The sequence below is a fragment of the Corvus hawaiiensis genome, chromosome 11, assembly GCF_020740725.1.
Source record: "Corvus hawaiiensis isolate bCorHaw1 chromosome 11, bCorHaw1.pri.cur, whole genome shotgun sequence".
Taxonomy (NCBI): Eukaryota; Metazoa; Chordata; class Aves; order Passeriformes; family Corvidae; genus Corvus; species Corvus hawaiiensis.
In genome coordinates, this window is record NC_063223.1 from 16,407,724 (window position 1) to 16,422,022 (window position 14,299).

Genomic DNA, 14,299 nt, shown 5'->3' on the forward strand with positions numbered 1-14,299 from the left:
ATTCTCATTAATAAAATTCCCTCTGAAAGAGTATTTTCTTTTTATTTTTTAAACAAAAGTCCTCTCAGTGGCCTATTTTAAAAATTCTAAACAGAAGCATCATCCTGTATAGCAGCTAAGTTTCCCAGGGATTTACCATGTCTGAAAACAGCAGAACTAACTAAACCTGAGGGATGAGAAGTCTATCTATATACCTGACTTACCCTGTTACTTCATTTAAAACACTCTGTGGAGAAAAAAGGTATTTTTAAAACATCCTTGGTGTTTAAAACCTGCTGACAGATTAAAAAGTGGAGGGGGAGAAAAGGATAACACCATGCTATGGAATCTCTAGGATGCTGTCAGAGGACTGTTGGTGCCTGCAGCTGCAGCAGTTCAAGCAGTAGAGATGACACAGAAATCCAGAGAGAACAAAAGACTGGAAAAGCAGCAAACTATGCACTGCTTTGTAAAACCTATCTGCTACTGAAAGGAAGAACAGTGGAAGCAGGTAAAGGTATTTGGGTCGCTCTTGCTCACTGGAGCCATATGGGAAAAGTTTACAATATCCCTACTCCACCTGTGAAATGTAAGCAACAAACAGGGACATTCATCGATCCTGCTCAGAGCTCTGCTGGTTACAGCTGCTACACCAGTACTGGGGAGAGCACAGTATGGGAATGTGCACATTTTAGTGGAGCTGGTCCTTCACACTCCACCTGCTGCATGACAATTGTGATCCTTTCAGGAGTTACAGCTCTTTTCTCTTGTAGCAAAACATCACCCAAGGGAAATGGTCCATCACAGCCTGAATCCAAACCTACTGAGCACGTTGCTCCCAATCCAACACAATACTTCTATTTCTACTGATTGTTTAAATCCACCAAAATTATGTATTTAATGTTTATCAGCTGCGTAATTTTAATGTCAGGTTATTTAGTACCTTGCTAAATTAATGAAAAAAAAATAGCCGAAAAAGCCTCCTGTGGATATTTCCAAAGTGTTGCAAGAATTACAGAGGTTTAACTATTTGATTTTTTACTGCAGCAAATGTCATCACTGCTTCTGCAAGTTTCTGTGTTCAAGCAACTACTAGGGCAAAGAGAAAGAGTCCTTTTGAGCCCATAAACACAGGAGTTCCCAACATTTAACAGTGAGTTTTACTGAACTACTACAATTTGCCTTAAAAGCACAAAAGGAATCAATGAAGTAGGAGTTCTACGTTGTAGCACAATTGGTGAGCAGCAGTTTAAGAAACATTTACTGCACTTTAAAATATTTCTTCATACACTGTGAACATTTCAAAACCCTTTTACAGATGTTGTTCAAAAAAATCCTTCCAATTCTAACAAGAGCTGCCCTAGTAAATCAACCACTCTGAATGCACAGGAGATTTATATTCTGGTCTTACATTTGAGTCCAGGGTGAGCTGTGACCATGAACAGAAATTCTCATTAAATATAAAAAGGAAACAAAATCACTAAGTAAAAGCTTAGAAAAAACTTTGTTGAAGAATAAGCTATCTAGAAAAATAGCAATAATAGATAGTATTTTAACATGCTTCAGAGAGGACAAAAAGCATCTAAAGTGTCAAGATAAAGCAAAGAGTACACCTGTCCTTATTTTTACATGTGTTTTTTCTCACCTGTTTTATTTCTTTCATTTCTCTTAACTTGATGTCAAGAGATTTCTTTTTTCTATTTGCAGTAATGGCACAATGAGTTCATTAATTTACTCTTACTAGAGATACATTCTATCTATAGATGCTCAGCATGTATAACAGGTGGTTGACATTAGTTAGGAAGTGATTGAAAATTGAATCTGCACCCCCCACTGCTATTTGTAATGGAATAAATACTCTGCTGACACTTAATCTTATCCTTGCTATAACTTCATCTAACTTGCAATCAAGGTAAAGAGGTCCAGCATCTTTACTCCCTGTGCTTCTCCTCACTCTGAAGGCTTTGCATCCATCCTGGTAATTTTTCTACCAAAGCACTCTGTAAGGCTGATGTTCCAGCATTTTCCAACTAAGCCTTCTCACCTTCATATATTTCTTGTCATTTAGTTATGGTGAAAAGAGTACATGCCACACTAACTTCTAACAGCATTATATTAGAGTTGTAATACCACAATAAATTGCTGACTGCACAACCCAGTGGATTGAAAATCTTGCATCACTTCTTTGAAAAGGAAAAAAAATAAGAAACAAACTGCGGACAAAGGACTGACACAAATAGTTGTTTATAGATTATGAACAGACCTGGATCCAGACCTGGATATGAATATTGAAAGAATTTTCCAGTCCAGATCAGAATGGTAGTGTGGGGAAGAACTGATTTCTGACCTAGACAGAGAAGGTGCTCAGCCTGGCTCTCCCATGGGGCTTGGGACACAGCAGCTCACACCTCCCCAGCCAGCAGCTTCCTGCCACTGCCAGGCTGTCCAGCCATCCCTTCCCCCACTGTAAATCTCCACCTGGAATGCAGCATGTTCCAGTTCATCTCATCTACTTTTACATCTCATACACTGGCCTCTCCTAGAGGTGTCAGAGGAAGGTGTAAAAATTCCCATAAATAACAATTATGGAAAAAAACTGCCCACAGGGAAAGGTTTTTCTCCATTAAGTTGTGTCATTAGTGGTTGATTAAAGCCCTTAAGAGTGAAAGTTTATATCCCTCCTAAATTATTTTTTTTTGCCCCATGAGGTAACTATGGCTCCAGATTATATATGAATCCTACTAATCTTCTGGCCCAAGGATAACTTCCAACAATGCATTTCATAGATTAATTACAGACTGCACAAACAAGTACCAGATGTATCCAAGTAAGGCAAAACAAGCCACTGGAAAAAAGAAAACTGGGGTCTTCCCCTGTACAAAATCACAACTCTCTGACTGGTTTCTTGTTTCTAGAGCTGCACAATGTTACTTCCCTCCTGAAAGGGACACCGTCAACTAACTCATAACAACTCAGACACAAAGAAAATTATGGAAATAATGGTGTCTCCTTATGCTGTGTCATAACCAGCATTTGATATTATTAATTTATAGCTGATATTACTCTCCTCTCATCCTATCTAAGCAAAGGATGTCTGAAGAAACCTGTAAGCCCACTTCTCTGGAAAATACGGCCAGCTTTTTAAGGCATAAATCTTCCCCGAGTCAAATTTAGTTTGCTCCATTGGCTTACACTTCTATTGTGAAAAGCAGGCAGAAGTAGGATCCAGGGCCTTCCTCTAAGATTTGTCAACTTTTGAAAACTTAGTACCCTGCCAGGAAAAAGTTGAGGGAGCCCTGAGCTCTCAGAGAACAAGGAATGCCCTTGTAAACCGAAAAGCATGGGGAACTCCAGGGTCTCTTTGGCTCTGTCACCTTTGTTTGCACTACATTGTGACTCATGGGAAAGAGCACAACCTTTCTCCACCATGCACTACTGTACTTTTTTAGTGCCAGTTAAAGGGGAAGAATTTTAACAAATAGAGGTATGGGCTGTTTCACCAACAAATATGAATTTTTTCTTTGTCCTGAACCAAATGAAGAGGAGTTTGCATTGCCCAAAGTTCCATCTAGGGTCTTGAGCAAGAGCTTAGGTGTTTTACCAATCTGAAGACACACATTAGCAAAGAGAAAGCACATGCCATTTCCCTGAAAGTATCTCAGTTTTAATTCCTTCCCATTTAAAAGCATAAGGAAAATAAATCTAATAAAGAGTATGTATAGGATTTGTCTGCTGTGGTCTTGGGAACATTTTTTAATATAATCATGTCTGCCTGGACTCGATATACAACGCAGTGGAATCCAAATCCTGTAGCTTTTAAATATTTGAAATATTTAAATTGTTTCCATTCTGCTAGAGTTTAATTAACATAATGCTCTTTTGTAAAAGAGATGATTCTTACACATACAACTCCTTTAAAGCAGATGGCAGTAATTGCTGCAACAAAGAGCTTGCTGGCAAAGCAAAGACAGACCTGCCCCCCCTCAGCCAACAGGGATCAGATATTAGTTCATGGAGCTCTCTTGCTATTTTCAATGGGAAACATACCTTGCTACAACAAGGCACAGGCTAATTTAAGAGGCTGCAATAACAGTTGCTGCACCACATCAGACAACTGAAAAGAATCCTGCTGGTGGTTCAAAAGGCCAGAAGTAGAGTAGGTTTCATGGTTATCCTGTTTCTGGCAAATCTCTACCTGTGACATGACTATAATTTTCACCACATCAGACTTCTCTGTCACAACCAAAGTATTATTCTGAATAAATGGGAATGGGACATGGATTATAGGTTGGGGAAACTTCTGTTTACAAAACATGTTCATTCAGAGTTCTCAATATAGGGAAAAAATAGCCACATCTACATGAAAAGCAAATTGATAGATTTAATCATATGTTTCCAAATCTGAACCCAGCATGAAGATTTTTTTAAAAAGTAGTAACTTCTTATTCATGATTCTGAATAAATAAAACAACTTCTGCATTATTGCTGGAACTGAACCTCCCACAGTGCTTAACTTTAGTGACCTTCTCCTATGAACATCTCTGAAACAGGGTGCATACTAAAAATAATACAATTATAGTTGCAAAGACTTACCTAAAACATGAGAGTCAGATAAAACACATTCTTTAAGCCCACTGTTACATGAAATAAACTGCAGTGGGATCTTGCATACCCATCTGGTCAGCAAATATTAGTTAAAATGGAAAAATAACTTTAAAAAGAAACATTTTGAATTCATAAGTCAAAATAAAATTATAGATACCAAACAGAATTTAAAAACATCTTACAACAAAACAATGGTCTAATAGCTATTACCTCCTGCAACATAATCAAGAGTCATGAAAAAAAGCTGCCACTGATACAAGGGATGAGATACTGCAAGGGGAGAGGGATGTCATCTCAAGCAACCAGTACCTGACCTAACTTTATTCTTTGCAAGAGTATCCATAGCTAAGGTGGCTACAACTTCTAAGGAAGATGCTATTTTATAACAGCCCTTTTTTATATTTAGTTGTGTCTTCACTAAAATGATTCACAGGTATTATTTAAGATGTGTCATTGAAATAGCAAATAAATGTATCAAGCTACAAAAGTTAAGAAAGCTTTTTGCCTTAACCTGACATTAACTTAAAGTACAGTACAGATGATCTTTAAGCTTCTCTCCCCTTTTTTGTAAAGTTGGGGTTAACCAGGATGACTGTGGAACCAGGTTATCTTCATCTGTAGTGTTCCTCTACACGAAATCCCAGGCCTTATCCCTTATCAGGACAATGTCAAGGGTAGTAAGGTCTGCCACTCACAGCAGTAATCCTGGGATCCTCAAGATGAACAATCATGTTTACTTTACAGAATGACAGTTTTCCTACGTTCTCCTTCACTGTTCACAAGTATCCACTGTTCCTTTGGGTATCCTGACCGGTGTCAGAAACAACTGAGAGAAGCACATGATACTGACAGGCACAGCTCTCCCCTGTGAGCCAAGGGGGCAGAGAGCTCAGCACAGACTTTTGGAAACCAAAAGGTACCTATGGAGAAGATGGGGTTACTCTTTTCACAAGCACTCACACTGACAGGACAAGAGGTGAAGGACACCAGCTGCTCCAAGGAAAACACTAACTGGATGCAAGAAAAAAATATTTATTCTGAGGACAGTAACACGTTGGAGAAGGTTGCCCAGAGAAGTGATGGAATCTCTGTCACTGGAAATATCAAAGTCTCAACTTGACACTGGATACCCTCTGGTAAAGACCCTGCTTTCAACAGCAGTTTAGACCTTATGATCTGATTTTTCTAGTACTCCTTTTATAGCATTGCCTGTAGCATACAAATTTTGAGCTAGAAAGTGAACTTTATGTGATCTTTTCAAAAGCTCCTAAAAGCAGAATTTGTACACAAGAAAGCTGTATTTTAGGTCTGAAAGGTTTTGAATGCACAACTTCCCTCTCCATAGGACAGCTCACAGATGGAGTGATCATATAGCCTGGAAAGACTCAATTATATACCAGATCTCTCATTCCTTTCAACACCTTTGAGTTCCTTCACAGTCACAAGTCATTAATCCTTTTATTAGTGTATATAGCACAGTATGAGTTCTACTGAAGAAATAACAAAGAAACAAGTCAAGGCACCACGCACACAAAGTACGATTTCAGTATCATCTGCTACATCTTTCCAATATCTTTGAAAATAAATTAATTTGTTCAATACTCATGGTGACTATACCAGGATGAGTGCCATTTTCATGGAAGGAGCCACTAGTCCTGTATTCCCATGCAATAAAATCCTGTCAGCACAACTAATGGATATGAGATGAATAAGCTTAGAAGAGCAAACAAGGGCACTGTCAAAACCATGTCATCAACCCACAGGACTATTTGTGGTGATATTATACACTCCACTGCCTCCAGCCACAGCCCAGGATAATCAAAATCCATGTTCAGATCTTGCAAAAATTGACAGAGCCCGGCTAATAATCCAGCAGAATTCAGAAACCATGCTGGATATAAAAAAGGCAGCTTTATTTTTGTGCTTTGCTTTTGTTGGAGATTAAATATACTGAAGAGGCGACGCTCTCAGGTCATTATTTGTACGTTACAGCTGTCCAGTCAGAGCTGGACAGACACTGCTTGCAAGCCTTGTTGAGTGATTAAGAGGCAGAGTTAGTCTCTGAGAGTCATAAAGGAGGGAGAGGGGAGAAGATTGTGATTAAGAAAAATATCAAAGGCTGATAGAATAACTGAGTAGAAACTTTTACATAAGTCACAGATACCACCTGAAAAAAAACTCAAAAAAAGGAAGCTGGATGAGCACATTACAGATCTGAAGTGGGAATCACAACAGTGTCTGTTACTGTTCTACATCAGAAATCTGAACTGAATCTTCTGCCAGGGGAAGAACAAACAAACCAGAATGAAAGGTGAGATACTGAACCATTCAGATTAATAATGCCATTTTTCTGTTTGAGAAGCATTTCCTTGCCAAGCAAGAGTTTATTTTACCTCTACATTGGAAGCTGTGCCTCAGTTTCTGAAGCCAACTGTTGCAGAACAGTGTAATGAACTGAAAGTATTGCTTACCTTGCTTGCAGGAATGCTGGATTCTTTCAAGTGAATTCTATGATGCAAAATTCAGTATTGCAGAAGGTTATGTATAATTTTAATATAAATATTTCATTTCTGAGTGAAAATTATAGAACAGCTTGTGCCTTAGACTGTAGTCTCAAAATACAACTTTCATTTATGCATTTATCATATTTCATACTATAATCATACATTATTCCATCAATATGGTATTCACTGTCAGTAATTCACATTCAATCTCTGTAAGTCAATAAACAGCAAGTACTTTATTTTCCAAAGGTTTCAAGTAACAACTAACTAAAATGTTACATTTTGAAAAAGTAAATAGTAAAAATTATTTCAGGCATCTCAAAAGCAATGTTATAAGAGGATTCATCATTCTGACTCTCTCTAGTCAAAGAAAATCTAATTATTCAACACCATCCAATTAAAAAAAAAAATTCATTATATGCATATAAGCACAGCTTATATAAGCATAGCTTTTATGTAATACCTTGTTTTCAAGACATAAAAGATAAAAGATTAGCAAGACATAAAAGGTAAAAAATATTATTTTTTTTCAGTTAAAACCACCTGAACATCAGGGAGTAGCAGATAATTATAAATACTAAATATTACTAAGTAACTAATTAGACTCCTGTCAGCTAATTTATATTTTCAGAATCTTGTTGATAAATGTCTGTTGATTGTGTAGAAACCTGTATCTATGGGAAGTACAGCTGGCATGCAGAGAAGGGAATTAAAGCAAAAAGAATAAACAGATATTTTAAAGGAGAAACTTACAGAATCTGGATTGCTAAAAAAGTACTGCTAATAGCTTTTATAGCTATGTCTGTGAAGCTTGTAATTCTTTTGATGGTACATTGACTCAGTTCTTCTAGGCAGTAATATTAGTAAAATAGAAGTTCTGCTTGTAATTCTTCTGACAAAGGATGTCTTAAAGTTGTTACTACCACAGAAAGAGAGACATTTCAATTTAATAATTTTAGAAACTGTCACATTCCCTTCAAACATCACCGCTCTGCTGATGGCAATTCCTCCTGAAAACCATTTGTACTTAAGATAAAGCTATGGGAAGTACTTCATTTTAAGACCATGGTAGCATTATCTTCATTCTGCATTACAGAAGTACCTCAACAGTATCTGTAATTTACTAATTTATTATAAAAGAAATTCACTCTGTGGTATCTACATTAATGTTTATCATTATAAAGAGCTGTGTACCTTCTGGCTGTGTTTGTGGCCTGTATATTGCCAAAACCCAAACATTTTAAACTAATTTTAAATCTTCTTTCACTTGTGACACAGGTAACTGGCTTCTGGTTTGGAGTGTCATGTCGTTGGCACACACAGCTCATGGCTGCCCCAACAAATGCCTCTGCCACACAGCTTCAAAGACTGCAGACTGCAAGAATAGAGGATTTACTGAAATTCCTGCCCATTTACCTCCTGAAATTCAGATACTACAGTTGCAGAATAACCGTATCTGGAGAATCAACCAAAATGCATTCACTGCAACACCACTGCTCAAAATCTTAGACTTGTCCAATAATTCTCTCTCAAGTGTGGCACCTGGTGCTTTCCAAAAACTACGCTATCTGCAGGTTTTAAACCTAACCAGAAATTTGATGCATTATATAGAAAACAAGACTTTCAGTTTCCTCCCTCACCTAAAAGAACTGGACTTGTCATCCAACAGCATTATTCGTTTGCCTGAGACGTTTGGAAACAGCACAGGGAATATAACATTGCTCTCTGTGAAGCATAACAAACTTCAGAAAATGGAAAGAATTCTGCTGGAGTCACTTCCAAACCTGAAAGTGGTTCTCTTCAAAGATAATCCCTGGCAATGCAATTGTAATATCTTTGGCCTGAAACTGTGGCTGGAGAGTTTTCTATACAGAGGTAAGGAATTTTTCTCATTACATCTAGCGTACATGAGAACATTTACCCAGCATCTAACTGATCTTCACTTCTATGGCTTAAAAATTTACCCCACACCGTAGGTCACTTCCTCAAACAAACACAGTAAACTATATTCTTATGCATAGGTCAGAATGTAAGTGCTTCTATAAACACAGGTGACAAACTGGAATCAGAGAGGGGCTTCATATTAGTGTCCAGAGAAAGAGCAAGGACACACACACAACCATACAGCAGGTACAGGTGTGTTCTGTAGTGTGTGAATTCATATATACCCACTTCTATATATAAAACAAGTACACTTTTGCACGTACCCTTGTTTTAATTCTACCAATGTGTTTTTGCTGGAAACCAACCCGCTGTTTAAAAGCTTTTTACCTGTTGCATGATGGCAAACAACAAGACAGATATCCGCACTGATTAAACTTTAGAGAACTCAGGATTCTTGTTTTTCTATCAATTATCACTTTAATATTTTCAGAATAACTAGTATCACTTCCTAATTTGTTGTTAACCAGAGGAGGTACTCAATTCATTGGCAATTTCCTGACAGAAATGTCTAATGGCATCACATATGCAAAAGTGAAATTTATAATTAGTAGTCTCAGTATTTTGGTCACAGCTGGTTTTAAATATATTCATGAGTTATGCTGTGAGAAAGATAACATGATTTAATTCTAAAGGAATTAAGTATAAAAAGAAATTAATTTATTTCTCCCAGGAGGTATATTCAGACTGAGAATTCGAAACAGCAGGGCAATTTTCTTTTTTCTAAATCAGGCTTTGATGCTTGCATGTGACCAAACTACTGATTACCTGTCTGTGTACCAAAGTGGTGTGGAGCCTGTTGCAGCAGAGGAGATGTGGAGATGATCCGTGTGGCCTACAACTGATGGACTGCCTTTTGCAGGGATCAGAACTTTGCAGGCCAGCTGGAAAACCATACTGGCCATGCAGGGACACAATTAGTCCTGGAGTAATCTTTGGGTGAGGTAAATTCACTACTATAAGCCACCTTTTAGAAAAGACAAAAGGTTAACAATAAAATCTTAATAACTTGAACAGGTAAAATATCATTTTACCACAGGTTTTCTATTATGCTGGAAATTCAGCAGGGGTTGACTTCTCTGTGCAGAAGAATGTAATGATCCAAGATAAACATATCAGATTGTCTTATTTACTCTGCCAGCAGCATAAATAATGTCATTTATTTCAAAAAACAATGTTGTTCAGTGATGCCCTTCCATCTTACTGAACATTGTACAGATTAATTAAATGAAGTGACATGGAACTTACAAATTCATTTTAGCAACAAGCTTTAAAGAAAGCCCAAGTACTATGTTCTGTTCTGTGTTTGTATTTCCCTAAAATTACTTGCCTGAATCACATGAAGAAAAATTAGTTAAATTGCACATTGATGTTTCCCACTACTCATATGACACACATATGATGAAACTTTTGAGTGGCTGCAGGTATTTCTTGCATGTCATAACAAAGCAATATAAGTCCAAAATATTTGAGTACTGTTAGCTGAATCCATCTCAGACAACTGACATTTCATGCATACTCACAGAAAATTGCAGAGAATGCTTCAGTTCAGGAGGAACACCAGGGTTCTATTCCAAGCACACACATTTAGTTACTTAAAACCATGAAACAATAAGAGTTGAAGGATTTGGAGGTTTTATCTATATCCATATTCAAAACAACACATTGAAGATGTTTGGAACCATGCTTCGGGTTTCACTGTTAAAGACCAAGAGACCTGCTATGCTCAAATCTGTCTTGGAATGTCAACATTATTTGTGGAGTAGTCTCCAGATTTCAGCTTGGCTCTGTCTGTATCCACTACTCCCTCAAAGTCTTTTCAGGATGAAAATTTCTGTGCCTGGATTTAGCTGAAAGGTGAATTATTTTGGATAGAGAAGAGAAAGAAAATTCAGTTGATTTGATTAGTTAATATTTTAAAATATGTAAACATTGATTTTGGCCTTGTGGACTCCTTGACACACCACACCCCTAAAGCCCTGTGCTCTGACTAGTCAGGTACCTGAAAGGCTACGTTTGGTGTATTTTCCCCTACACACTGAGGAACAACCATGTGATTTACCAGGCCTGTGGATTCCTGCTTCTCTTCCCATTGTACTAAAAACCTCCTTTGGGAAGCTGGCTCTAAGCAATCTTGAAATCCAGCAGAGTAATAGATTGATTAATCTCAACTCCTTTATACCTCTGTATATTTTCTTCCTGCAAGCCTTGCTTCAAAAGACCACTCATGGGTACGTACAATTTACTGAGCTTTCTCTTTGCCCTGCTACAATTAACGTATGATGTCAGAACAATGATGATTTCATGGGATATTTCAATCAAGTGCAAAGTGTTTTCTAAATACATGGTTTCCATTTCTCTCTATAAAAGTTAGCAGTGGTAGGAATTTGAACAAACCGAATTTGCTGTCAACAATACCTCTTTGTTTATCTATGACAGTTCTTCTTTTTCTACCACCATTGTTTTTCACTCTCACACCCGTAAAAACATAGATAACCTAATTCCTGATGAACTGCTTCTTGAAAATGCTCTTATGTGAGTTTTGAAGTGTAATAATCTCACCACTCACCTAAATGAACAAAAACATTTAAAATATAGTTACAAATCTTTAAAAGTATGAAGTTGAAACTGATGATAAATTTACTTCAGGCTAATGTTAATTTTACATTAAAGTAATTCTGAAACTGTCAAATATTGAGACAATTTCTTTTCTTCCAGGAGGAATAAGCGATGGCATTATCTGCTCAGCGCCAGGGATTCGGAAGGGGAAGGACCTCCTCAAAGTTCCCTACGAGCTCTTTGGGGCCTGTCCTCTGAGGACAGCTCACGTGCCCCTGGCCAGCAGCCACCACCACGGCTTCGAGCACCGGAGCTCACTGAAGCACAGCCACCACGCTGAGTTTGGGGACAGTGGCCGTGCCAGCTGCGAGCCCAAGCCCAAGCCAAGGCCCGTCAGCTTGCGCCACGCCATCGCCACCGTGGTCATCACCGGGGTCGTGTGTGGAATCGTGTGTCTGATGATGCTGGCAGCTGCTGTTTATGGCTGTGCTTATGCTGCAATTACGGCCAAATGCCACAAAGAACATTTGGCCCCGGTTAGGCAGCCTGGGATTCCCGAGGAAAAAGAGCCTTTTGAGACTTCCTTGGCTTGAGTTGCTTCTGTCTTTGGCTTCTTGAAAATAAAGCCCTCACCGCAGTTGAAAAGCCTGGAATCTAAATAGCATTGTTTTAATAGAACTTACTGGGGTTCTTCTGTCTCTCTTATTTTTTTTTTTTCCTTTTTCATACTTTTAAAAATGTAAATATATATATATTGCTTGGAATATCTACTAAGACTTTATATAGAACATAAGTTTATTTATATTTTATGCATGTGTATTCCAAAACCACTATCTAGGGCTGAGCATTTGAGATCACGAAATCATGATGTAGCCACTTTAAAGTGTTTTACCAGCCTTTACTAATTCTTGATGCAGTATTAGACCAAGATATGACCTATGGTGCACCTACAGTCAGTGGCTGACAGGAGTGATGTTCTGCAAAGAAAAATAGAAAAGAGTCATCTAAATTAGTTTATCTAAATTTGTACTCTCTTAAATTAGAGAGTACAAATTACTATCTAAGATGTACACAATTCACAAGCAATTTTCAGACCAGCCAGTCTATGCACTGCCCCTGATAACATAAATGTGTTAAAAGCATTTCCAAAAATGTATTTTCAATCTTCCAATATATCCTAGGAAGTGGCAATTAAACATTCCATTCATTTCCTAATTTAGAAAGTAGGAAGCACCTTGTTAACTACTGTATATAATTTTTTAATTACTTAGTAGGGAAGAAAGAAGAGAGCTGAGAAAATGCTGAAGGAAGAAATGCTACACTGCTTTGGATAGAGGCCCTGAAAGGATTACACAGAGCATATCTGAAGACACTACCTGATATCCTGCTGGCTTACAGGCTTGCTACACACTTTTCTGTAGCCACTTATTCCCAAATCCTCACACAAAGTGCCCCATTTTGCAAATGCCATGACTGCAGATGCAGCTCCCATCACAGTGCTGCCCTTCAGTAGGAGGATAATGTAGTTGCATGTTTACACATCCTCCCTCACAGAGGGAACATTCAGCTGGATTCACTCAAGGGTCCATCCTTACTCTCTGCAGAGCTGTTTTGCCGTCAGAGGAAATCAGGGCCAGAACCATTTGAATATCTTAAGTTTAGAATTCAAAGAATATTTTGAGTGTGCAGAGGTAGGTCTTTTAATGGTTCTTAGAAATTATTTTAAGGCAACCAACAGAGATCAAGAACTCCATTCACCTTTCCCAAGACTAGATAAAATAAATTTTTGGCTATTTTGAACAGATGTCTCATGTGTCCCCTAACTCTCTCCAGTGACGGGGATAAAGACCTGTCCAGGTAGCCAATGCAGAAATCACCAATTTTTATAGTCTTGAGGAAAAAGTCCATGGAACAATCTGCAGTAAGGGAAAGGGGAAGCTGTGTTGTGGCATTTGGAGACCTGCACTCTCCTTCCAACAGATGGATTCTGAGATCAAGCTCTGTAGCTGTTCCAATAACAGCCTCAACTGAGTAATGGGCTCAATGGCAGGAGTCACCTAACCCCTGCTCTTATCTACTTAGTAATAATTGCAACCCAAATATTAAAGCTCATTCCTGCATCTGCAGTTGCTTTCATGTCCAGAGAAAATTAAGCATCTCAGTCTTAATCTAAATCTAGCAGACATTGAAAACAATCAATTACTGTCTGTTCTTTTTTTTTCTTTTTTTTTTTTTTCAACTGCTAAGTACTTCATATCATTATTAGGCTCTGTTCATTCTTCTCTGTCCTGAACTAAATAAACCAAGCTGTTTCAAATTCTTCCTGCAAGACCACATTCTCCAAACTTTTTTTCCTTCTGCATTCCCTGGAACATTTTCAGTTCTTTACATTTTGTTTAAAATGCTGTACCCTAGACTAGGCACATTGCTTCAGCTGAGACATCATCAGCACAACATTTTTAGAATATTTATATTTTTTACAATATCCTAATATGTAGAATATTTGTATTCAGGCTCTTTGATCTCTTGATGTTTACTTTTTTTTCCTTGTAAATATTTGGTGAAGCTTAATGAATAATCTAATCTACTTTCAGAACTAAGTCATTTAAATATGTCAATCTACATTTTTTACTCTTTTATCCACTTACTGCCATAATATTTTGCAAAGCAAAACACAGTTTTTCAGATACAGAAGACTGAAGTAAAACAGG

At 37.7% G+C, this 14,299-nt stretch overlaps 2 protein-coding genes across 7 annotated transcripts in view; one reads left to right on the top strand and one right to left on the bottom strand.

Moving 5' to 3' along the window:
• The window catches only part of CACNA2D3 (calcium voltage-gated channel auxiliary subunit alpha2delta 3), a 394,450-nt gene that overhangs the window by 57,064 nt on the left and 323,087 nt on the right, over positions 1-14,299 (bottom strand). The window lies entirely within an intron of this gene.
• Positions 6,441-13,919, top strand: LRTM1 (leucine rich repeats and transmembrane domains 1). Its single transcript, XM_048315281.1, has 3 exons — positions 6,441-6,895; positions 8,367-8,963; positions 11,748-13,919. Exons 1-3 carry the CDS (start codon positions 6,889-6,891, stop codon positions 12,179-12,181), a joined length of 1,038 nt encoding a protein of 345 aa, XP_048171238.1. The 5' UTR covers positions 6,441-6,888; the 3' UTR covers positions 12,182-13,919.